Raw genomic sequence first — 27,039 nt, forward strand, 5'->3', positions numbered from 1 at the left:
AGAAAAAAAAAAGTGAATAAATAAACACTCACTGGTTCTAGGTCCTGCGGCGTAACACCGAGTAAATATGGAGCAAGGGAACAATCAAACTGAACAATTCGGATCCTTTTCAGCAGGAACGTAAAAAGTGAAAACCGGCACTGTGCCCCTGACTGCTGGCCAGGCCGTGAGTTTTTCCAGACAGCAGCTGCCGTCCCCAAACTCCAGAAGCAAGCCTGAAAGTAAGCAGCGAGCAGCACCACGCACCATGCTGACCCACCCCTGCAGCTTGCAGCCGCACCCACAGCCGCAAACCTCCCAGGAATCCAACCGGTCAACACGGCAGGCTACATCGGAATGAGCCGCAAAAGACACACGCCGCGGAGCCAGCTGAACAGAGGCTTCTAGAAGGCAGGGGCAGAAACAAAAGAAAAAGGCTAAAAAGAAGAAAATAAGATGCCAACTAACTGCAGCTAACTAACTGCATCGCACGAGCGGGAGGTCAGCTTTCCAGGTGAGGTCAGTGGAGCTCAACCCGCGACCGGCTACCTAGCTGGCCGCCATGTTCCCCTCCCTTGCACTTTTTTTTTTACTTCGGCTGACAAATAGACTGTTATACTGACCACATATTTTTAGCTTTTGTCACATAGTGTCAATTACCCATTTTTAGAATTTTTAGTACGGTGGGTGGCTATGTGTTCTGTTGCGTTGATGACATTATGTTCTTGAAGTTTCTTCCCATTGCAATGAACTTAATGGACAAACCTTTTTTTGCAAACAATTTTTTTGTTTGTCAAACATATATTTTTTTATCCTTTTTTTTTTTGTTGCTTTTTTTGCAAGGTACATCTTACAACAATGCTATCAAGGAACCCCTTGCAGGGGGGAGGGGGGGGGGCGCTAGATAGAATGAGCATGGCTAATAACATATAACAAGCAGTATCAGTCCATCTCCGATTTCATTGGATTGCTAACAAAAAGGTTACAGCTTCTTACATGAATGAAGCATGGACGAAAACTCTAACCACGTTCAAGGATAGTCAACATGTCAGCGTGTGTCCCATCTTTCTTTTGCGATGGAGAGCACACATAACCCCTCGTACCTAGGGAGTCACTCGAACAGCTTATATCCGTGGAAAAGCTATCCCCAACCGGTGGATAGTGGAAACAAACAATAACCCCTTCCCCCTCTTCCGACAGTGGTGGCGTCGGCGTTCAGACAGCTAGTCTAATCATGAGCATGTAGGGCTGTTTATAGTTGGAAAAGATGAAGTGCTGTAATGGATGAAGGGCATACCGCATATGGAAGTTGTGAGAAGTTGGCCTGGTATATGATGTTCACTAGTTAAAGTGACCACCTTGTACCATGCCAAGCAACCCTTATGGTGTGGTTGTAAGTCAACCTTTTCGGACCAGCTGCCCTAGTGGTAGCGTAGGCTAAGCAGTCTTTCAGGCTAAACTCGTTTTGGCATGTAAAGCAAGCTGTTTTACCATATGTAACCCCCCTTTATACCAATGAAAGGACACCACACAGATATATATTCAAAATATATATGTATTTATTACTCAAAGTATCTCCTAGACTCTTTATGAGCACAGGAGCACAAATCGTTAAACAAGAAAGTATTACAATATACAGAAGTTGCACTTTATATGGATGGGCCCTGGTGGCCACTCAAACCATATACTAAAATAGTGGTATAAGTACCACGAACAGGAAAGGGAAAAGGCCTAGGGCCTCTAGAATCGCTGGGCCTACAAGGAGCTAACTTCAGTTAGTGACCAGGAGGTCCACGGGTCGCGTGTGCAGTGAGGAAAGTTACACGCAGGCTCCCATAGGTTTTCAATGGGTACGTAAAAGTTCAAAAGTTACTGCTAGAAGGGTCTTCTGGATGGACTACGAACTTAAGACTTCAAACCTAGACATTAGAGATGTTTCTAGGAAAAAGAACTAACAGTGGAACCTTCACTTGACCAGCACCTAATCTACTATCACTCCATCTATAATGACCCTGTGTGTGAGGGAGAAGCGTGTGCACACTCAGTGGCACCCACTGTTGAAATGCCTATTCCCTTAGGAATCCAAATGTATTTACATAAAGCAAGAGGTGCACCACAGGTAATTGGTAGACAAGAAAGTCATTTGTCGTTAATTGAATTTTCTTCAACAGTCATACCTTATAAACATTTTATTTTTCAATTTAAATAGTAATTTCAAAAAACATGGGCAGACAGTTCGTATGACTTTACAAAACAGACCAGCCGACGCGTTTCGTCCTGAAACAGGACTTCTTCAGGGCACTAGAATCGTATCGTCAGATATAGAGGGACGAGTCCTCATGAATTTCTTCTAGTTCTTAGGATGAGTAACAGAATATCATTTGATAAAATCTGAAAAAAACCCCAAATATAACTCACACGAAAACGCCAATAGAGTATGTTAAATCCTCGTTGATTTTTCAATCCTTAAGTGGCAAATATTAAAAGGCAATGTAGCATTCACTTGGCGAATTGGGCGCAGAGGCAGTGTCAATAATATAACCGTAAGACTTCAATAACTTGTAGTCCACAAACAATATAAACATATGGGCTCTAGACGACGGGGATGCTGGTATATAACATCGTCCCAGAAGTCGCAATATGATATTTGCAGAGAGGTAGAGCACCGAACAAACTCCAACGGGCAAGACGAAAACCGATATACAAGTGAGTAACTAGGTTTTTTTCAGATTTTATCAAATGATATTCTGTTACTCATCCTAAGAACTAGAAGAAATTCATGAGGACTCGTCCCTCTATATCTGACGATACGATTCTAGTGCCCTGAAGAAGTCCTGTTTCAGGACGAAACGCGTCGGCTGGTCTGTTTTGTAAAGTCATACGAACTGTCTGCCCATGTTTTTTGAAATTACTATTTAAATTGAAAAATTAGAGATGTTTCTCTACACTTGTGCACCGGAGTGCCAGCTTTACCTCACCCACATGAAGCGGGTGCATAGGTCTCGAAGTGCGTCGGGTTTCGTCTATCTGTTCAATGGAGCCTGATGACAAAGATGCTGCAGGCGGTCGGTCCAGAAGAGATGCGGTGGATCCCAGGGTGGATCGGAGTTGTAGAATACCTGAAAGTAGAGGGGACAGTGTTCACAGTCACTAGCCAGTGACTGGCGTGGCACCAGGTAGGTACCAGGCGATGTCGGGTGTAAACAGGTGAAGAGGTATAGCTTGTCTCCGCAGCCACGTGGTCCCTGAAGGTCGACGACGTCCAGGAGTCGGCTCACGAGCTGTCCCACGCAGGCTCTCGCTGTCGGCGACTCAAAGGAAGCAAACAAGCCTTGGCAAAAGCAGGGGTCGCAGGAATTGAAGAAAGCTTGTAGTTCTGACCAGCAAGGTCAGAGGGGCTGCTCCTTTGGAGGGCAGCAGGGGCCAGTCTGGAGCAACCAGACCAGCGTCGTAGTTTTCAAGTAGGTTCGCCAAATTGGCCACTAGCCAACGGGCCAGGGACCGGGCAGGAGCGTCGAGTCGCAAAGTGCAGAGGGGCCCCACGCAGATCGGGGAGATGCTGGAGGGCTCACCTTTGGTGCAGATGCTGCTCGGGTGTTGGGCTTCTCAGGACCCAAAGCACAACTTGGAGGGAGCCTCTGTTGTCGCGCTTGCAGCTTGTCGAGTGTCTTCCAAGATGGCTGGCTCCACGTGTCTCGGTGCCTCCACGGGTTCCTTCTTTGCAGGGACTTTGGATCGGGCTGTGAGAGGTCTGGAGGTCCAGTTCTTGTCGGTCTCTGGGCTCGGGCTCTGGCAGGAGGCGGCGGCAAAGCAGACGTCGATTCGCTGGATGGTGCTTGCGTTAGCAAGATGGTCACTCCCTGACCACAGGGGAGATTTACTTCAGTCTTCTGTGCAGCAGAACGTCGAAGTTCCCGTCTTCTTCTTAGTTTCAAGTTGATTCTAGGATGTCTGAAGTCTTGGGACACAGCTCCTACCTTTAAGCGGATTCTAGGGGCCGGACTACCTGCTAGGTCCCTCCCTAAGGGTGGGACCAGGAAGGGGGGTGGTTACACCCCCAATCCTTTGTCCAGCTCGCCCCAAGTCCGGGGCTGGTGTGCCCCAGGACCGGTTTGAACTGGCATATGCACCGAGGCTCCTTGTGAGCCTCAGGCATGTCTGATTCTATTCAGCCCTACCTGACCAATACACAAAATCCTGTCTGGGGTGGTGCTCGCACCTCCCCTGGCAGGAAACCCTTTGTCCACGTCTCCCAAGCTGGAAGGACTCCCAGCAGCAGGAAGGCAGACTTGTGTCGGTGGTGGCAGCGTCCATTTTGTGGAGCTGAGGCTATGTCTGATTTTACCCGGGTTTCAGGTGCTGTACATGTCGTGTCCCTCTAGAAGGGTGGAATGCTAACCCCGTCGCCAGAACTGGTGAGAGGTTAGTATTCCAATTCATATGACACCTTACTCGACATGTTTTGATAAAGCCAAACCAAAGATAGCATTTAACCGCGAGGTTCATAATGCACTTAAGAGTATATGGTATGACGATATCTGGAAACAGTAGAAGGAAGTTGTTCCGACCACTGCAGACAGGCTCAGCTCATGCCAGAGCACCATCTCACATGGAACCACGCACTCTGCCTTCAGGATTGTCAAGGCCTGCCATAGGAGTGACTTATAGGTTAACATGTGTCCCATTTAAGGTTAGGTATAGGTATACTACACCTAAGTAAGAGGTGGTTACACCAACTTACCCCAGCTGAGTGATCAGCCAGTTGTGTCAAATTTGTTAGGCCAGGCCAGGGGTGGCACAATACATGCTTCAGCCTCTGGTAGGCTTTAGATACACCAATGCCCTGGGTACCTAGTGTACACTGGTACAGGGGGCTCACAGGGTGATCTAGTTCCAATTGGTTATGGACCTAAAGTGCATAGTGCCAATTTAGTAGAGAGAACAGCAGGCTGGGGGTCTGATTAGCAGGCCCACAGCCTCCGTATGTCAAAAACCAGTGAAGCAAAAAGCAAAAATTTGGGGTGACCATAGGATAGCAGACCCTACTCTCCTACAGAAGTCCTCGTGAAAGGAAGGCAACCAGTGGGCCCCATTTGAATTCAAAGTTTTTTAAATCATCCCGAAAGACATCTGACATTCGCTCCAGACTGAGTAGTTTCCATAATCTAGAAGGCCATAGGGAGATCCTCGGTGCCTCCCTTCTTTTCCAGGCGGCTGCCAGGGTAACTTTCGCTGCGCCTATACAGAGCCACATGATCGTTTTGTCTGCTCGAGTCTGGTGTTCTAGTGCAGGGTCACAAAGTCCCAAAAGGACCCCTGACATGGTGGTGGGGACAGGTTACCCTAGTATATCCTTAATGTGCGCAAGTATTTCCTCCCCAAAAAGGGCGGATAGTCGGGCAATCCCACCAAATAAGTTGAAAGTCTCCCAGTAGCCCGCACCCTCTCCAGCATCTGTCAGAGGCGTTGGGAAAGATTTGCTTGAGTCTAAAGGGGTGGAGAGACCAGTCCATCATAGTCTTGAGGTGAGCTTCCCGTAGTTCAGAGGAGTGATTGAATCGTGTGATGTCCGTCCAGAGGTGTCCCCATTCAACATCTGAAATATTAGTGTAGAATGTCTTCCCACATGGACTTATATCGTGGTCTCGGAGAAAGTGTAGTGGTGAGAAGAAATTTGTACGTAAATGAAATGGCCCCTTTCATAGTTGTGGTCTTAGTGAGGAAGGATTCAAACTGCGTGAGAGGGCGGGTAGCTGCTGCACGTACGTGCGGTGTAAGTGACCAGTGCATCAATTGGGTGTAATGGTATCGCTCTGTATCTCCTAGGCCATAGTCTTGCTGGCAATTGTCGAAGGTAAGGGGGTCGAAGTTATGAAAAAGGTGAGTCAGAGCAAGGCATCCTCCATCCCTCCAAGCATCAAATGGACCCTCATGAATGCCCGATGGAAACTCTGGGTTAAAGTGGAGTGGTGTAAATGGTGAGGGGAAGGAGGCCCATCGATCGTCTCCCGCCACTGTGTCCCATACCTTCAGTGTGGTACGCGTAGGTGTAGCAATGTAAGTATTTTGGGGCTATCCTTTTTATCCAAGACAAGAAGAGGGGTTTCCACTTTGCAAGTTCAGCTTGGATGCGAGTGAGAATGGGGGGGAAAATTAGCCGCATAGAGCCGTTCTATCCTCGGTGTCAGGCGGACCCCAAGGTATTGTATGGAGGGGGTAAGAGGTTGGAGCCTGTGGACCTCCTGTAGTGGCAATGTGAGGTTGAGGATATAAGATTTACTAAAATTAATTTTAAAGCCTGCAACTAATTTGTAGCGTTCAAGTTCTGTCTGTAGGCCGGTTTGGAAAGCGATAAGTGTACATCATCTGCAAATAGGGAGATTTTATGGGATTCTCCAGTAAATGGTATTCTCCGAATACTGGAATTACCTCTGATTGCTATCGCCAGGGGTTCAATGCTGAGAGCGGAAAGTAGGGGCGAGAGGGGACAGCCCGGTCTGGTGCCTCTAGAATGGAAGGAGGAGGATGAGCATACCCCGTTGACCACTACCCTAGAGCGAGGTTGCAGATAGCACGAATCGTGGTTAGAAATTTGGACGAAAAGCCGAATGCCTTAAGGGTGTGGAACAGAAATGCCCAGTTAACCCGATCAAAGGCTTTCTCAGCTTAGAGACCCACTAAGACAGCAGGTATCTGACGTCTGTTGGTCTTCTCAATGAGATGAATAATTATACGGTTGTTATCGTGAGTTTGACACCCTTTAATGAATCCTGACTGATCGGGGTGAATGAGGTCGGGCATGAGGTCATTTAATCGTTTAGCGATGATGGAGGAGTACAATTTCGCGTCTAGATTTAGAAGGGCGATAGGAGGCACAGTGTATGGGATCTTTCCCGGGTTTCGGGATCACTGCAATCACGGCCTCAGTCATGGAAGTAGTGGAATCATCTTCTTCAGCCATCTTGTTGTAGAGCCGCATGAGGTAGAGGTAGATGTCAGGAGAAAAAGTTTTGTAGAAAAGGGCAATATAGCCATCCGGACCCGGGGCTTGCTTTATGAGGCTTAAGGGCTTTAATTGCAAGAGTGACTTCTTCATGTGTAATGGGAGCGGAGAGTAACTCATTCCATTTATTAGAAACCTGAGGTATGGGCAGTGCCCGGAGATATTCTTGTTGGGCGTCCCAATCCAGGTCATCCCCAGAGTAAAGGGTATCATAAAGTGAGCCAAAGAGATCGGCTTTGTCTTTATCCCTGTGATTAACTTCCCCATTGGGACCCATAATGCCACCTATGTACTCAGCTCTGTTATTATAAATGGCACAAAGCTTGCCGCAAAGTGCTGTCAAATTGCGAAGGGTTTGCTGAGTGGGATTCAATTTGTGGGCATTTTCAATAGAGGTCAGCTCCTGCTCTAGTGTCTCCCTTTCGCTAGCTCACAGCGCATTTAATGCGGAGTTAATGGCAATGCACCTTCCCCGGAAGACCGCTTTAAATGCGTCCCAAGTGGTAAACTCCAACGTATCCTCTGGCTTGTTAACTGCAAAGAAGTCCGTAATGGTGTCTCTGAGCTTAACACAAGATTCCTTATCTCGTGCCAACGAGGCCGGGAAGTACCACTTGGGCGCTGTCGGTGCATCTCCACACCAAGACATGCAGATGGAGAATAAGCTATGATCGGACACTGAGAGAGGGAATATTTTGGCTTCCCGGAGGGAACCCAACATAGATGGACTAATAAATATATAGTCCAGCCTAGAATATGTACGATGAACCTGGGAATAGTAGGTAAAATCTCGGGTATGTGGGTAAAGAGTAAGCCAGGAGTCTAACAAGCCCAGGTCCTGGATTCGTTGTTGAATACCTATGGAAAAAGCCTAATTCTGAGCGCTGGGAGTGTGTGCTGTCCATGTCCCTGTGCCAAGTCAGATTAAAGTCACCCATGAGGACTACCTGTCCCTCCACAAAATCCAGCAATTTCCCCAGTAGTGTGTGTAAAACCTGTGTCTGCACAGAATTGGGTGTGTATAATGCTACAAAGGTGCAAATTTTACCTCTCAAACGGCCCTTAACCATAAGCCAGCGGCCCTCCTTGTCGCAAAGGACACCCAAGGGTTGGAATTGTATGGTAGAGCGGAATAGAAGAGCCACTCCTCGGTGCTTCGTAAGGGCCGAAGATTAAGGGGTATTGTTTGTGGTTGAGCCGTGTGTCTTCAGCCCTGGCTAGGTGTGTGTCCTGGAGTGCCACTAAGTCCAAATGGTGGTCAATAATGTATTTCCACACCTTTTGTCGTTTTTGAGGGGAATTAAGACCCTTGACATTCGAAGTTCAGATGGTAAGCGTCATAATGTCAGTGGGAGACGTGACCACCCTTTAGAAGCCCCCCTAATCTAGGTGTGTACCGCGTTTCCGCTACTCCCTTGGGGAGACTAGGTTGCCCCTCCACCTGTATGTGCATAAATTACAAAAAGCTCGCTAGAGCTACATGATAAAAAGCCGCCGCCACCAAGACCCCCGCCCCCCCCCCATCCCACCCCAAATCCCAAACAGAAAAAGAACAAACTTAACTAAAAATGTGGTTCCAAAACTTGGTAACGGAGCTCCGCTGGGAGCGCATAGCCCCCACGGCCACTAAGGTGGACAACTGGACCGAGGTCCATATCCACGCTCGTCCCGGCAACAAACTGAAGAGAATGGAGCTTGACAGTTTCTAGATGCAACCAAATTACAAGCACAGGTCCCACCCAAACTAGAGGCATCTACAGTTCGCTTGCACAGGGGGATAAGGCAAGTTACGGCATGATGTAGACCCAGTCGATACATATCCTAGTGCATACAAAGGATCTGCAGACACTGACGGTGCCGGCATACTACGAGGTGCAGGTGAAAAAAAACAAGATAGAGGCACTGTTCTTACTTTTGGAGAGAAGGCAGTTGGCAAACGCTCTGTTCCTTCCCCATGTTCCCGGGGCCCCAAGAGTCTAGGCCCAGGCAGATCCTGTTGATGATAAACCCGGCCAGGTGCTGGAGAGCAACAGCGGACCTAGTGCTCTACCCCAGCCGCCTTGGAGTTCCGGGAGTCCCCACAGATGCAGAAAGTAGATGATCCATCGTTGCAAGAGCGGGCCTCAGCAGATCAGCGGCGGCCCCTGCGTGTACCTACTGACCATCCAGAGGTCGCTGGAGTGCCACGAGATTGTTCACCAGTATTGACATGTGTTGGGTTCAAGTAGTCTGTCGAGATGCCCAGTAGCTCCAAACCCTCCTTCAGGTCGGTGATGTGACGTCGTTTGTTCTTGAAATCAAAGCTAAGTCCGAAGGGATATGTCCATCTATATCGAATGTTGTCCTCTCGCAGTCTGGAAGTAATGCCTCTAAACTGCTGTCTCCGCGCCAGAGTGGTCGGCACTAGGTCTTGGTAGATGGAGCATGAGTGGTTTTGGAATGAGATGGAGCTCTTTGTCCTAGCCGCCTGCAACACCGCCTCCTTCACCTTGAAAGAATGGAACTTCGCCAGAATTTCACGCTGCTTCCTCTTCTCCCCAGGTTGCAAGCTGCCCATGCGGTGCACCCTGTCCAACTTAATTTTAAGGGTTTGTGGAACCAAAACCTCTGCAAACAGTCCCTCCACGAAGGTTGCCAGGTCGGCCATCTCTGCCCCTTCCTCCAGGTCTCTAATACGTATGTTCTCCCTCCGTGACCGATTTTCAAGGTCCTCCGTCTTGAGTAGAGACTGGTATAGCTGATCCTGGAGGAGGCGGACATCTTCTCGCAGTTCCGCAGATAGTCGCTCGTGTTCCTGGGAGGGCGTCTCAAAGTCCAGGACTCTGGTGCCCACGGAATATACGTCCTGCTGGAGGGAGGTCAATCGTTCTATGAGGTCTGTCCGTAGTTGGTCTATGGAGGATTTAATGTCCTGGCTCAGGTCATTGCGAAGTTCAGCTTTAAAATGCTTGAACATAACCGCCAAATCTGCTTTCGTGATCGCCATGTCTGTGGCCCCCGCGTCACCCCGCAACGTAGGACGCCTGACTGCGGGGGACTAAGAAGTCGGAGACTTTACTAGTCTGCTTGCTCGTTGTCTTCTATGGCGGCATATGGCGAGGACCAGGCTGGCCCCTGAGAAGCTAGCAAAGGAAGCGATGCAGTCTGCGCCCCAAGTTGCAGGCGGTCTCGTGGGGTGATGAAGGTGGGCAGAGGCTGTCGGGTCCCTGGCGTCGCAAGAGAAAGGCGAGCTCCTAGCTAGGGGTGCATTGTTGGAGACACTCCGTGCCCAGTCAGTGCCCGCATCGCCATGTGGAAGTGTAATCAGGAGGACAAAATCGATGGGGAGCAGAAGAGTCTGCCGCCCGTCTGGCCAAAATGGAGGGGGGAGGGAGGGCACCCACTGTCAGCGGTGCAAACCGTGTCTGGGCATTTGGACAGTGGTGCCCGCTATGAGTGCAGCATACAGAAGCTAGGGCTTCCACGGGGCGCGATCGCCACTGCGCGTCCGGAGTCTCCCCAGTCGGGCAGGCCCGGGGAAAACCAGAACTGGGCCACGTTGTCTCCGGTCCAATCCGTGTTGGCAGCAGCCCCTGGACGTTGGCTGGTAAAGTAGAAGAGGCTGAGGAGTCGGGGGCAGACCGCTGGACGCAGAGTTAGGTGTAATTGGCCTAAGGGGATCCAGGGGAAGGATCGATCACTTCCTGCATGTTGCCGACGGGCGCCATCTTAAAGTCAGGCAGGGACTGGAGAGAATACTGCAGTGGGGGCCACCTCCAAGTCGATGCTGTTAACGCGCCCCCCACAACAGGCACAGACCCGCAACAGCCTCCGCAGAACAGCAAATCGCAGGCATGAGACGTACCTCTGGGAGGGAAGCTCGAACAGTGCGGTCTCGGTAAGGTGCCGACCGCCATTTTGAGCTGCGCAGTCTCGCTTCTCATATCGGGGAATTTCAGCCGCTCCCGTGGCATCAGAGGCAATCAGGGCTGCTCTACAAATGCCTCAGACCCTCCGCCGCAGGAAAAAAGCATGGACCTCGCCGAGGAAACTATAGCCGCCTAGAGCCGTGCCGGAGCAGCACGTGGACCGGGAGCCGAGACGGTGTAGGTCCGATCGGCCATCTTGCCCGGCCACTCCCCTCCTGAAAACTATTTTTGTAACCCTATTCTGCTTGGTGCATCCTTCTCTTTCCTCAATTCAAACTCTCAGTTGCTGTAGAATCTACCCACAAATTGGGAATGGGCAATAGCTGGTAAGGCGCAGCATAAAACGTGTTGGATTTATGCTAACGCCATTATATCTGTGGGAATTTTCCTATTATGATTTTCTCTCTCCAAGTTATTGTCCTAACATACACACCCATAGGCTACTTTTAGTCCCCCCCTCCCTCCCCCCCCAAGAATCAACTGATATGGCAGCTCTTACATTATGGAAACTGAATGTCTATCATATGAGGCATGTTTGAGATTAGCAGCTATAAAAAGTTTCTGGTCCTGTTATTAGGTGGCAGGACTAGGAGCGACTGAGTTCATGCAATTAATTTTATCCAAACATTTGCCTGCCAGAAATCAGCTGCTGCACATTACAGGTTCAAAAGCCTATGTCAACTTCGAACATTTTTAAATTCAGTATGAATGCCTCCAAGTAACAATGGTCATCATGTATCATAAGTTCAAGTGCTTAGTATTGCAGGTAATCTTAGAATGTTCTGTTTTTATAGAGATTGATGACCTTTAGTCTTGTTCTTCTCCACGGCCAATTACCTCTTGGCTGACTTGCACATCCATTACAACTTAAGGTACGCGGTACTATATCCCATTCTTTATGTATTAATTAGGACAATGGATCATAACCGTAGGTTTTTCTTTTTTGATAGAGAAGTGTTAATGATCGTAAGCTACTACATTTCTTTATTTTTGTTCCTTTCAGCAAATAGCCTATGTTGAAGAGATTTCTCTAAATTATCTTTTCTTTCAGGGTGGAATTGATTTTTATTCGCATTCAGAAAATTGATAGAGCATGTGCTTCTACCACTCGGGATCTTAAAGATTTTTTTTGTAGTCACTCCTCTGATTGAGGCTCTTCTGTTTAAATATTTAATTGTATTTGTAGAAAAAGGTCCAGATTCAAAATAGCAGCTATACATAAATATCAGAAATTGATGCATACAAGTAAGAAATCAAAAAGTTAAAGAAAGAGGTACATGACAAACCATACCTGAACTGGGAGGAAAAAGGTAAAAAGTTATCCTATAAAAAAAAAACTAGCAACTATAACTCACGCGACCGCAATCCTCTGCTGATGACGTCAGATATTACAGCACTGTATATAGACACTTATTTACCCATGTCTTCTTCCATTAATTTTTAGCTATACATATATTACAAATATTTTTTTTTCAGAAAGACACATATGTCATCAGTGATGTAATATCTGACGTCATCAGCAGAGGATTGCGGTCGCGTGAGTTATAGTTGCCTGCACTAACTATAAAGGGGGAATTTCAATGGTTTTTCACGAGTAAAATGTCCAGCTAACTATAACATGTGTGAAACCTATGGTTTTTTAAGTGAATTTGCAAGGTTTTTTAAATGCTAATTCCTAACTATAACGTGTGTGAAACCTATGGTTTTTTTCAGTGAATTTGTACGGTTTTTTAAATGCTAAGTTATGTATTTATTTTATTTTTTAAAGGTTTTTCACCGTGCGCGTACCGTACGCGCACGGTGCGCTTCTTCGTGGAATTTTTCCGTTTCTACCGGACGCGCACGCTACGCGTACTCCGCGATTTTTCGCCAAAAAATTAAAGGAAATTTTGGCCCTTGGGGGTCCTTCTGGGACCCCCTGACAAAGGCTAGGGGGTCAGCAACTGTCCACCGTGCCCCCTTTTCACGTTCTCTACCTTTGTTTTTCACCCCCTCAGACTGCGAGAGACAAAATGGCGGCCAACACTTCCTGGTTTCGACCGATTCGAATGTTTACTAAGATCTAACAACCAATCCGAATCGCGCACGGCAGCGTGCGCGTACGATAAGTTTTACCGTACGCGCACGGTGCGCGCTTATAGATATATATATATTGATTTAAATGCTATTTTCTCAGGAAATACTGAACAGATTTACACCAGACCTGCAAAAGGCACATCCCTGACCTGAGGACTACCTCGCTGCCAAATTTCAAGTAATTCTGTTCAGCCGTTCGGGCTGTAGCTTGGACTAAAGGTCCTATGGAAAAATGCATGGGGAAAAGGTGTTTTGGGACCCCCCCTTTTTCTCAGCCCCCGCTTGACGAATCCCCCCGAGACTTTCAGGGAAGGAGCGGAGCGGAGCGCCCCACCTATTTTGAAAATTTCGCGAGGATTCGTCAATCGGCGCCAAAGTTATTCGAAATAGAATGTTGCGGATTTCCTATGGAAACACGGTCCGAACTATAACATCTACTGGCGACCGCCAGTAGATAATATAAATATATATATATATATATATATATATATATATATATATTCACTGAAAAAAACCATAGGTTTCAGGGGTGTTATAGTTAGCTGGACTTTTCACTTGTACAAAACCATTGAAATTCCCCCGTTATAGTTAGTTCAGCTAACTATAACTCGCGCGCCCGCAATTCACTGCTGATGACGTCACATATTACATCACTCATGACATGGTCAGTGACATCACTCATGACATCACTGATGACATCTCAAATGACATCACTCATGACATCCAGTGAATGTGTAATTTCTGAAAATTAAATATGTTTTATATATGTATATCTCAAGGTCGATGGAAGAATAAATGGGTATATAAGTGTCTAAATGGATGATTTGTTTTTGAAAAATTGATTGTGTAACTGACTGATTAAGTGTATCATAGTGAATACATGGCTTAGTGAGTAATGTTTAAATAAGTAAATATCTGTATCAGTCTCTCACTTTGTGTATAAGTGGCTGCATGGGTTGGTGAGTAGCTACATGGGTGTCTATATAGGTTATTAGTTGGTTTTTTGAGTATCAGTCTGAGCGTCTGCATGGTTCGTTGGGGGTATTACGTAGTGCATAGGTGCATGAATGAGTGACTCACTGGTTGTATGTGTTGAAGACAGCATGTGTGCAGGACTGTATGGGTGGATGAGTGTGTGTAAGGGTGTGTTAGTGAGTGAATGACTGTCTCAATAGTGTCTTTATGAGTAACTACATATGTTTTAAACTAGTATATGTGACTATTGGTGTATATAAGGGAGTATATGTGAGAGTGAGAGATTGAAAGAGTTCCTGTATGAATAAGTATGTGTTTCTATAAGTGATTGTTTAAAAGACTAAGTATGTGTAAGTTTCCGTAGAAGTAAGTGTGGTGGTGTGTGTATAACTGTATATGCAAGTAAATGTATGTTTGATTCTTTATTAGCATGAGTGACTATGTGTGTGAGTAACTCTATGGATGAGTGGCATTGTGTAACAGGATGTATAGGTGTATGAGTACATATGATGAGTGAGTACATGTATGAGTGACTGTATAGGACTGTTGGTGAATGAGTGGATGTGTATGTGGATCTTAGAATTACTGAAGAGGTTGTTGTAACTGGTATTGGTATGTCCATTGTTTTGAAAATTTTAGTCTCTATTTTTGAATGTGTGTATCAAAGGTTATATTAGGGTGAGAGGAGGTCTGCCACTCTATCACAAGGATGATGTCATCAGTGATGTCATTTGAGATGTCATCAGTGATGTCATGAGTGATGTCACTGACCATGTCATGAGTGATGTAATATGTGACGTCATCAGCAGTGCATTGCGGGCGCGCGAGTTATAGTTAGCTGAACTAACTATAACGGGGGAATTTCAATGGTTTTGTACAAGTGAAAAGTCCATCTAACTATAACACCCCTGAAACCTATGGTTTTTTCAGTGAATTTCTGAGGTTTTTTAAATGCTAATTCCTAACTATAACGTGCCTGAAACCTATGGTTTTTTCTGTGAATTTCAAAGGTTTTTTAAATGCTAATTTCTAACTATGCCTACAGAGATAGGACATGTGAAGAAAGAAGAAAAAATGCACAGAAAGAAACAAAAGAAGTGCAGAAAGAAGCAACAGTCCTCAAAGACGAAGAAAAATGCAGGAAGAAGGATAACGTGCAGAAAGAACAAAAAGAAGAGCAGAAAGAAGCCTTGTTGCAAAATCATCCTGTACCCTCAACTTTTTCAGACGGATACTGGTGGTAACTGAGTCTGACTAACCAGTCCTAGAGCCAGTGCTATGTTAAAAGACACTTAGAATACAGTGAAAACACCTACATACACTAGGGAACATTATGCGTTGGGGTCCCCCTGTGATTAGCATGACCTCCTCTGTAAGCCCCTAGTATATAATAGGGCAGGGGGATTAAAACTACCTCTTAAAACAGGCCACAGGGCGTTTTTGCACACGTTAACTCAGGCCCCGTCCCCTCCCTTCCCCACTGTGTAAACGCGCCCTGTGGCTGTTCTAAGTTGAGAGATTAAGTCCCCTTGAATCCTAAGGGTCCCTAGGGTCAAACTAGACCACTAGGTACCTCCAGTAAGCGCCACAGAGCTGCGTTGCAGAAAGGTGTAAAAAGGGGCTTGGCCTCAGAACACCTGTCTGCAGCGCAGCTCCCTGGCGCATACTGGAGTTGCCTGTTGGGCTAGTTGGCCCTCAGGGACCCTCAGTATTGAAGAGGAATTAATTCCCCAACTTACAACTCGCCAGGGGGCGCGTTTGCAGAGTGCTGCAAGGAGAGGGCGTGGCCTCTGGCGCGATGCCAGTCTTTTATTTATTTTAATTTTTTAAGAAGGGGGGCTGTGTGGTTCCCCTTCTTATTCTAATTTATTGGCCCTGATGACCCCATCCCCCAGGGCCTGTCTCCTAATTATATTTTTTTTGACCCCAATCCCCAGGGCCGGCCACTGTTTTTTATTATTTTAAAAAAATATATATTTATAGACACACCTAGGACATGCTGTACAAACCGTACGTACCTATCACCATGACGATTTACGTGATATTCATTAAAAGGCGACTATGCATACAATGAATCCACGTGGAATGTATTTACACCACTAGTGAAGCTCTGACATGTCTGATGCCCTACCGTGCCTAATCCCGGTAGACACCCTTGTCGTTTATTTATACAAACATGGGTAGCTATTGACGGGCACATTTAATACACATGCACACCAAGCCATTCAAAGGGGATTCGACAAAAATTCGACCAAAACTATGCAAGAAACCCCCCTCACGGTTAATAAAACACACATCCACTGCCGGATGTGTAATACCTTTTATTTTACTCTCTGGAAAGGGGACGAACATCACTTGAGAGTCACAGCGCGCTCCTGGCAGAACCCAATGCTGTGTTACACCCACCATTGCCTGCTGAGTGCCACACACCTCTGTGTTGTATTCCACTAGCTAGTACATATGCTATGACACTCTCTAGCCCATGTGCACTGTAACACCACCCCGTGAATATGTCATGCCACACTCTTCTTCGCACGGGTTATATTGCCCCATCTAATGTGCCTTCCTCGATGCCTATGTTATAACGTACAGTGCTATGCCATACATATTACAATCTGGGATCCATATCTTTGTCACAGTGCATATGCAACGTTACACTCCCCAGCACATATTTTATATTACAACTTTAGAGACTAGTTAGGTTACACAACACTGCCCTGTGCATATTACACTCCAAGGCGCATATAGCATAGCTAGTGCCTGTGCTATCTCGCGCTCTCCAATGAATCTGTCATTGCGCACAATGTATTGCATATTATATTTCACGCCCGGTTCATCTTATATCACACTTTTTGGTGCATAGTTTATACCATACACTATATCTAGTTTTCATTTTCAATCGTGCTCTCAGGACTATGTTCTATATAACACTGTGTTCACCTACCCTTTTCACGGGCATTACATTTTGCGATAGGGGGTGGAGGGTCAGGGGGTGTTTCTGCCAAGTGAGCCCGGAGTCACAGTCACAAACGTCCTCTTCTTCCTGAATAAAAGTGAGATTATGCTGCATACTTGTTCATATTTTAAGTAGTTCGCACAGACACACGTTTTAAAAACAATAAAGTTCCTAATACCCGCCTTCTCTGAACAGTTAGCTTGCTGCCCCATCCCCCTCCTCCCTATCCTCTGTTGTGTGAATCCATGGACTAGCCTCCTCCCTCCTGCCATGCATGGTCCGATGTGCTGCCACTGCCCTCAATTTAGTATGATGTACCAGTCCACTCCTCCTGCCCTCCATTGCCCAATTCTATGCCCCATCATTGACCTCCTGCTTAAACTCTGTGCTTAGCTTGCTGCCCCTATTCTCCTTCCCTCTGCCCTCCGATGTCTTTGTGTATGCCCCTGCTCCATCCTTTTTGCCCACCATGTTCCATGGACCTGCCACTCCTATCTACTCTGAGTGTTCTGTTGAGCTGCCACTCCCCTCCCACCTGCCTAGCATTGTCAGATGACTGTAACCTGTCCCTGCCACCTCCACCCTGCCTGTCCACATGCCATGCCCCTATCCTCTTCCTCCTGTCCTACATGGTCCATTGTACTGCCACACCCTTCTGCCCTCCCTGGTCTGTTGTGCTGCAACTGCTCCTCCTGCCTGCCCCGTGCGGTCTGTTGTGAGGCCCCTTCCCCTGAACTTTCTTGTCTGTGCACAGGTCCTGACCCTCCTTTCTATCCTCCATCGTCCTTTGTGCATGCCCCTGCACCCTCCTTCTTGCCCATCATAGCCATTGTGCTGCCACTAACCCTCCCACTTGCCATGCATGGTCTTCTGTGCTGCCATGGCCCCTCCCACCTTCCCTGTGTGGTCAGTTAGCTGACCCTGACCCCCTCCCACCTTCCCTCCATGGTCTGTGTGTATGCCATCAGTCTCACTGTTGCTCTTCATGGTGTGTCTTGCTTCTAGTACCCATCCTGCCTGACCTCCATGGCTATCTTGCTGCTCCTGCCCTGCCCCCTTGCCCCCAGCCCTCTGTTTACATGTGCAGACCCCTACTCCCTCCCTCCTGGTTTGTCTGTTCCATTGTAATGCCCCTGATCCGTCCCTCCTGCCCTTTATGGTCTGTTATGCTGCAGCTTTCTCTCCTGTCTGTCCATTATGGTCAGCTAGCTACCATTGCCTCTTGCCCCTCTGTTCTCTATTGTCCATGTGCATGGTCCTGTCCCCTTTCTCTTGCTTTCTATAGATTGTTGTGCTGCACTCCCGTCCCGCATGCCCTGTGTGGTGTATTGTGCTGCTGCAAACCCTGATGCCTGCCCTGCAGGGTCAGTTTGGTGCACCTCTCCATGTCCCTCCTGTCCTCTGTTATCCAAGTCCATGTCCCTACCCCATTTCCTTCCATGATCCAATGTACCATACTTGCGAACATTTTAAACTTGGTAAGAGGGAGATTTTGAAAAAAAACTGGGGTATTGATTTTCCCCTTTGAGTTACATTGAAAAAGCGGAGATTGTAGACGGGAGACAGATCAAATAAAGCCCATTTGAGCTTAAAAACATTGAACGTTTCCTGGCTGAATCGGGTCTGTTGGCATGTATGGTTGTACTACCACTGCCTCTTCCTTCTGCCCACAATGGTCTATTACATTGCCACAGCCTCTCTTGCAAGTCCTGTATTGTTGGTTTGTTGCCCCTGCCCCCCTTTCCACTGCCCTCCATAGTCTGTTGTGCTGCCACGGCCCTTCCTGCTCAGTGTGGTTAAATTGTTGCCTTTGCACCCTCCTACCTGCCTTCAATTTTCAGAGTCCGTGCCCCTGGCCTCTGCCTCTCAACAGTATCCTAATGAACAACTAGATTGCTAACATTCTATATTTATTACAAAAGTGTGGAACGCCTGACGTCATCTTGATGTAATCAAAACTGTAATACCTAGAGCATTTCCTTTAGAAATTACATATATGAGAGGGTCTTATTGGCATCAAAATTATGGTTAGTGCTCTAAAAGACTAAAATAAGGACATATTTTCTGAGTTTTCAAATAGCGACAAAGCACTTTTAAATTATTTGTTATCTTCATGTTTTTTTATCCAGTTGACCACTTGATTAAATGTTGCACTTGGGGGAGAGGATGTGGTGTTACTTCCAGAACTGCAGACTTTGCAACTGGGGAACCAGGTTGGAGTTTCTGCTTCAGCTCGACATTCTGTGATTCTGGTCAAATCACTTAGTCTCCCCATGTCTACAACCAAAATGAATTTGTTCTTGTGTGATGTAACCAATGCTCATGTAAAGCACTCCAATACCTGACAAGTCTGCACTATATAACACTGCAAAAACACAAAATAATAAGTGTTTTGCACACTTCTGTCATTGGGCTATATTTGGGCTACATCTGGGTGGTTTTGGGTTACATTTGGGCTCGTTTGTCTCTGGTGGCCATCTTGGGAGACTTATTTGTTATGAAGTTTCCTAATTTCCTCATTTACTGCAGTCTCCTCAGTAGGAAATACTTTCAGTTTTTTACTTTGATTCCATCAAGAAGGCATTCAGATGTGTCACACATTTGCCATAAATTCAGAATGTTAGCACTCTTTTTGCTCATTAGATCACTGTAGTAAAGCTACTGCTCACCAGGGAAAACTGCTGCTGGTATTGAAAGTGCATGTTTCAGTCTGCATGTCAGAATTTTTTAATGAAATAGAAGAGGATTTGAGAAGTCACTCAAAATGTGCCCTAATTTTTCTTTCTGCAGCACTAATCATACTTTTTATGGAAAAATGAACCCCCTCATTTTGTTCCTTTTTAAATTAAATGTTTTAAGAGTTACCACTTTAATCCAAGCAAAATAGCTTCGGGTGTGCCATACGTTTATCATAAGTAGGACTGTTAGCGCTCTAGTTGTTCTTTGGAAAACTCTGGGAAGCTGCAGTAGAACACAAAGGAATCAACTGACAGTCTCTGCCCTTGTTGGATGTACATGTTTTACTGAGAATGTCAGACTTCATTCTCACATGACTGAGAAAGATAATGTGAATTTACAGAAAATAAGCTCTCAGTTTAGCTTATAGATCACCTTCCAAACCTCTGAGAAAAGCATGAGAAAATATTTTTCTCTCAATCATGATATCCCAGCAGAAGGCTTTTTCACATGGTGAAATCACCTTAGAACATACCACATTTCCTAAAATGAGTATGGTACCATCAACAAATGATTTATAATGTAACTAAAGTCTTAAAACCTTCTATTAACTGCAATGCTTTTTAATGAGGTGCTATCATGTATATTGGTCCCAAGATGGCTGCCAACCCTTCTTGGATGAAGTGCTGACAGCCAATCAGATCTCAGGATGAGATATGTGGTTAGGCTCCGCCCACATATATATATGATTTTACTTTGGATTTTCTCAGGAACTACTGAACAGATTGACTCCATATATGCAAAAGGCACATCCCTGAGCTGAGGACTACCTCTGCCAAATTTCAAGTAATTCTGTTCAGCCGTTCGGGCTGTACCTTGGACTAAAGGTCCCTATGGAAAATTGCATGGGGAAAACGCGTTTTGGGACCCCCCTTTTTTATCAGCCCCCGCTTGACGAATCCCCCCGAGACTTTCAGGGTAGGAGCGGAGCGGAGCGCCCCACCTATTTTGAAAATTTCGCGAGGATTCGTCAACCGGCGCCAAAGTTATTCCAAATAGAATGTTGCGGATTTCCTATGGAAACACGGTCCTAACTATAACTATCTACTGGCAACTGCCAGTAGATAATATATATATATAATATCTCTTAATAAATAGCAGGTATTTGAAGTTCATCGAGTAGTAAATGTCCTCCCAAAGAAGATGGGTCATCTAAAAGACCACCATATGGTGCAGTAAGGTCAATTATGACAGAATGTGTATCGCCTGGTAAATATAGTGCATCAGCTAGGAGGAAGAAATGAGAGAAAGAGAAGGAGGAGAAGAGTATATTAGAGGAGAGGGTGTACAATGAGACATCTTCTACCCGTATCATGGCAAAACCAAGAGAGGAACCCAAAAGGATGTTGAGCTACCAAACGCAGCGCATACAAATCCATATAGTTATCCAAAGAATTCCATACATTACTAGCGATTGGCGGTACATATTACCTTTCAATAGTAGTATGAGCTCCTCGAAGATGAGACACCCAGGCCCACCAAGTGTGGTATGATAAAAGATGAAAGGATTTCCATTTGTGAGTATAATCTTGGCTGCAATGGATAAGAGTAAATCTAATAGCTCCAAATCTATACTATCAAGCGGTAAAGGGGTAACTGTAGCTCATGGACCCAGTATAATCATAGGAAGGGAGATAGTTATAGGTGTGTTAAAGATTATAGACAAATGTTTCTGTATAGGGACCCAAAAAGAGTCTAAAAGTGACCATTCAAAGAACATATGTTGATGGGTGCCCGGTTTTGAATTCCAATTCCAACATAAATCATTATCTCGTAATTTCAGTTTGTGTAATCGAGCAGGAGTCCAATGCAAGAGATTCATAGTGAAGAATTTAGACTGCATCAACAAAGGAGCAATTTTCTGATGCAGGGAGAATTTCCCAATCAATTGCATTCTATCGTGAGAAATGTTTAAAGATATCTTTCAAAATGGTGAGACCTTTTATAACAAGTAATTGTGGGTTGTGAAGACTGAGGAGCAGATACAAATGTATAGATTTTTAGAAGCAATATGATGTGAGCGTTACCAAATAGCAAGAAATGAGACCATGACCGAATCTGTAAAGAGGGTTATCTTAGAAAGCTTGACTTTTCGTTTTAAGAAAGTATAAAAATCGATGTTACTGAGATTGTTTTCAGCTAGAAAACTAAAGGGAAGAGGGTCATGATTAGTATCATAGAGGTACCTCACCAATCTAATACCTTTAGCAGCCCACTGAGAAGCCGTATGAAGTTCAGTATCCTTAGCGAGCTATTGAAAGCCATAAAGATGTCCATCTTGATTTATGAATGGGTTTTTGAAAGTCTTCTATCAAAGTATTTTAAAGCATTAATCGTATCTAATATAATACGTTGAGAGTGTGCTACTGTACATTTAGAGCTTGTAAGAAGGCAGAGTGCTAAAAGGAGAGCACAAGTCTCTTTCTATATGTACCCATGGAGGTATATAGTGAGTTTCTGATAAGAACCAAATTGCTCCTTGAGCCGCTAGAAAGAATATTTGATATAATTTCCAATCCAGAAGTTTACTACCCCCCAATGTAGAGGGTTTCCTAAGGTATTTATAGAGAATTCTAGCTCTTGTCGCTCCATAAAAACCTCAGTGAGTATATCAATTTCATGAAAAAAGATGATGATAGTTTTAAGGGGAGAATAGAAGACAGTTACCCATAATGCTCTGATTATTGCTTTTGTTCCCTATGAATATTCAATAAAACCAATAAATTACAAAAATGTTTGGTAAGGTTTCTTGATTGCTTGCATTGTGCAGCAGCCTGATGTCTGAAAATGTGTGCTATTCACTTCCAAAAACTTTCATAAATAATGGTTGATTTCTTTTACAATTCTAGTGCTGTTCCGAAGGATAAGGATAAACAGTGTTTCAAACTTCGACAAGGAGTAGACAAGAAGATTGTAATTTATGTTCAACAAACTTCAAACAAAGAACTTGCTATTGAAAGGTACATTTTGTTGCAATGTCTATATTGCAATGTGTTGTAGTGATGTTCCATGTAAATATACAATGTATTTAAACATTATATATGAAGGACAATTGTAGGCACTTGGTGGCCTGGATTATGCCATTGCACTGTAGTTTTAGTTTGTGTCATTTTGCATTTAACTACATCTCTAATGCCATTGTGCCTGTTCTCAGTTGGCACTGTCACTTTGTGTACTAGCTTCTGGTACTTATAAATCTTTTCACCCTCCTTCGGTCTCCCTTGTTTCCTTCCTGTGGTATGTGATTGATACACTGTTTAATCAGTCCCCCCCACCCCCGCTTAATAGTTTTGCAAGCTCAACTATTGAGTAGTTTTCAAGGCTGTTGAGGTATGATCTTAAAGGTTGATAATTTTCAAGTAAGACCAACAAAGGCTTGTTTATTTGTTAAGAATAAGATGGAACATTTTTAGCCACTTGTTTTTTTTTTTAATCCAGTTACTTTTGTGCACGCACACCCTTTTGTCTAATGTGGGAGTTCATCTTGTGTTGGGGGTGTCTTCTATTCCCCGATACTAAGGAATAGAGAAATTGTCGTATTGCCACAAATTTGGGTAGATGGTTACAAAGAGAAATGTGACTTCTCACACCTGCGTACCTGCCCAAACTCTGATCAGAAAAGCTGCATTTACTTCAGTCCACAAATGGTTTCTCTCTCTGAGAAAGACTTTTTTACTCCCAACTACATGGGACGTTCTTCTGCCCTTTCCAATGACATATCTTTCAACTTTTTAATTTAGAAGTGCTGAATTACATTTTGGAATATGGCAAGCTCCCGTCTGAGAAACTTTACATCTGCCTCTCTCACTTTTAATATACCCAGCCAAATGTTTTTAAAGGCCAATACTTAAGAATCAGTGTAATTGTGAATATTGCATGTAATATCTCTTTCTGTTGTAATGTTGATTTCTTTTGGGTGTGCGTTTTGTTCTCCATGTATTATTTCGTGATAACATATTTGCATATGATTGCAGCCTTGAAAAATAGTGCATAGTGTATTTAACTTGTATTTCAATTATTGCAGATGTTTTGGACTTCTTCTTAGCCCTGGAAAGGACGTCCGAAATAGTGACATGCACCTCTTAGATTTGGTAAGAATAAGTATGTTAAATATCTTGTCTTTTTTGGGTTCATAAGAGGTGGACTGTCTCCAGTTAGGCCCCCTCTGTATATGCAGCCTAAAGATATAGAGTTCTCCACATGATTCATTGGCAGTCTAATTTGATCTCTCTCGCCCTTTCCTTGTCTGCTCCCCTTGCTCCTTTCTTCTCTTCCTTCCATCATTGTACAGCAAATTGTGTCCGCATAGAAATAACACTCACTTTAATCGAGCGGGAACATTAAGTTTTGTTAACGTTCCCTGGATGAAGCTGGTTCTCATAGGACAGCCTGGTGCTTGACTGGAGCAACATTTGTCCTGCTCAGCACCAACCTCTAATTGGCTGGAGGCCCTCTGTTATCCAGACAAAACCAAAGAGTGACAGTTGCTGTGGTACACCTGAAGGAAACACACTTTTAACTGATTAGCTCCCTCTAAATGTTTAGGTCTGTTTTATTCAGTGTAACCTGTTGGAGCACAACTGCCACTGTACTGGGTATAAGCAGAACTCTTTGGCCCATCCATTGTTAACCGTTCACTTGAAGGAGCTCTACAAACATTAGTTAACTAAGGGGGGAGCCATAAGCTAAAACTTGGGCTTTCTCTCCTGGCAAGGCATCAGATATACAGTGATGTGAAAAAGGAAGGACACCCTGTTAGAATTCTGTGGTTTTACAAATTAATATACATGTAGTATTCATCCAGTCTCTACCACATTCCAACTGTAGATACATCCAATCTCACATGACAAAGAATGCACCAATGCCACTTTATCAATATGCCTTAAACCATAATATTAGCATAAATTTAGAAACCTTGTGTAAAATCTTAAGTGTACCCTTATTTCTCCCAAATCAGTTAAGATGGTAAACAAGTATGCTTGAATACTTGTTGTCAGATAGTGCTACTACCCACATATGACCTTGTTTTGGCTGCACTTACAATGTCTAAGAATGGACTTAGACACTGTAGTGGAACAGGGCTCATGCACCTGTACACTCTCCACTGGTATAGTGCACCCAGCTAGAGGGGTGGCTGACCTATGCCAGGGCAGTGGGTTGTAGGCATGGCACACAGGGTTGTGTGCAATGTCGACTTTTCACTTCATTCTGCTCCAAAACACGTAGCTTGCAAAAAAAAAAAAAAGTGTCTGTCGCCACAAGCAGCTGCTCAATTCCATGCAGAAAAAGACGAAAAGCGGACCCAAGGTTCTTGGTGCAATTTCAAGTGATTTATTCAGTGCCCAGCATGTCCGCCATTACGCGTTTCGACCCCAACTCGGGTCTTGATCAATTGAAACTCCAAACGGCAAGAGGTTCACTTAGGTGCAAACTTACTCATTGAATAAATATGATTATAAATATATCAAAAATAGTCATAAATATTACAATAAATACATAAATTTGATGGTATATAATAATATACAATCCGTAAAAAAAAATGGAAGTCCTACATTTTGAAACAAACTCATGTTGATAAAAGTAGGGAGAAAGCGGCATTTAAAATCTATTAAAACATACCATATGTGGTTTTGGACAAAGCTAAAAATGCCAGCTATACCTCATTCAATCTTATTCCCAACATAGTTATTGTCCCATTACATTTGCTGATGCAATTTTCTAACTTGTCATGATGTTACACTCTTCGCTGCTACACATAATCACAATCAAGCATATATATATATATTTATTTATTTATATTATATATATCTCGGTGCCGGTGGTACCATTTACATGGGATTGACCTGTGGCCAAATAGTGATAATTGGGTTTTGTTTTCAATGCAGTTTAGGGAAAGAACATAGGCCCTGGGTACCTGTTTGGCAGGAGCCCGGGGCACACTCAAAGCACATCAGCAGTTTAGCAAAAAGTGGGGGCAACCATAGAAGAAGAGGGAACTTTCTCACGGTCATTAGCCTGGGAGGTTTATAACCTTTCCAAACAATGTGAAGTATGTTGCTCATTGCAAGCAGGAGTAGTTAGAGATGAAGAAAATTTAAGATCAACCTAGGAGTCGACTCCAAGTAAACTCACTTCAAGATCAATCCATATTAATTTGATGTAAAATATCTTTTTAACATATTACATATTATTGAGCATCATCAAATTAATTTACAAGTACAATTTAATATAATTTCTCAATATACACGTATTATCCCGATGATAGTTTCCTGTAAAAGAGAGCGCTGATGGCAGTTCTTCTTTTTCTACGCCAGCCAGCGCTGATTTGAGAGCAGAGCTATTCCTCATTAAGTTTTTGTCTGGATCTTTGCGACTTTTTCTTGATTCTCTTTGAGGTTTTTTTTTTTTCCCTCCTGGTGTGCCGAGGATGTCAACAAGGAAACCCGGTTTCAAGCCCTGTGGTACCTGTCACTGCACCATGTCGGTGAAGAAACCATACCTCGTTTGCTTGTGGTGTCTGGAGCGCAACCATGACTTAGTTGTGCTCCAATTACCAGGTCATGGCACCGAAGGCTTTGAGGGAGCGGTCCTTGAAGCTACTAGCAGCCCAGTATGCGACTCCGTGGAAATCACTGTCCCGGTTGACAGGAAGGTACCAGTAGTCCGAAGTCCTCTTTGTCCCACTCAATCATTGAGGAACTCTTGTAAGAGGCAAAAAAATCATAAGTTGAAGCACACTTAGACTTCTTCTCGTCCGTTGGCTGATGCGTCAAAGGAACATTGACGTTCAAGGCCTGGTTCCTTGAAACCTGCGCCTCGGCAGCCTCCGCTTCTCCCCAGCTTCCTAAAAACTGGAACAACCCCCGCTCAAATTGACAAATGTGACTTTTGTTGAGAGTCCCGACCCCCTCTGGTGTGCCTTCGGGCCACGTAGGGTTGGAGGGGGCCCCATCTGGTTCTTTACTGGTGGCTTTGGCCCCGGCTCCGATAGGCCTTCATGGATCCAGGCATCAATTCAGACCGGCATCAGTTTTGTTGACAGTGGCTGTGAAAAAGTGCCTCTTTTGCATGGTTAGTCCTCCCACCTTTTATCTGGTTTTGATGTACTTTTAAATGTCCCCTGTGCCAGTCTCCTTACCTAAAATCCGATCCCTCATTGGCACTTCTGCCCTCTGTAAGTCCCTAGTAAATTTTATTCTGAGTACCTAGGGTCTGGGAGCTGAAGAGGGTCACTGCCTTTGCAGCTTGCATGTCCCTGTGAGTAAAAACTTCAAAGTCGACATGGCACCCTGCCTAGGTGCCATGCCAATTAGCACTGCCTGAAGCATGGATAAGTCGCCACTCTAGCAGGCCTCTCAGCCCTAAGGCAGGGTGCTCTATACCACAGGTGAGGGCATAGCTGCATG

At 44.9% G+C, this 27,039-nt stretch overlaps 1 protein-coding gene across 2 annotated transcripts in view; it reads left to right on the forward strand.

Annotated features, from left to right (window-relative positions):
- RABGAP1 (RAB GTPase activating protein 1) overlaps positions 1-27,039 on the forward strand; it is a 1,076,978-nt gene that overhangs the window by 194,844 nt on the left and 855,095 nt on the right. For both annotated transcript variants that reach the window (XM_085612417.1, XM_085612408.1), the window contains exons 8-9: positions 22,483-22,593; positions 23,658-23,724. In XM_085612417.1, the coding sequence (XP_085468543.1) occupies positions 22,483-22,593; positions 23,658-23,724 (178 nt within the window). The remainder of the gene's footprint in view (positions 1-22,482; positions 22,594-23,657; positions 23,725-27,039) is intronic.

The sequence above is a fragment of the Triturus cristatus genome, chromosome 1_2, assembly GCF_964204655.1.
Source record: "Triturus cristatus chromosome 1_2, aTriCri1.1, whole genome shotgun sequence".
Taxonomy (NCBI): Eukaryota; Metazoa; Chordata; class Amphibia; order Caudata; family Salamandridae; genus Triturus; species Triturus cristatus.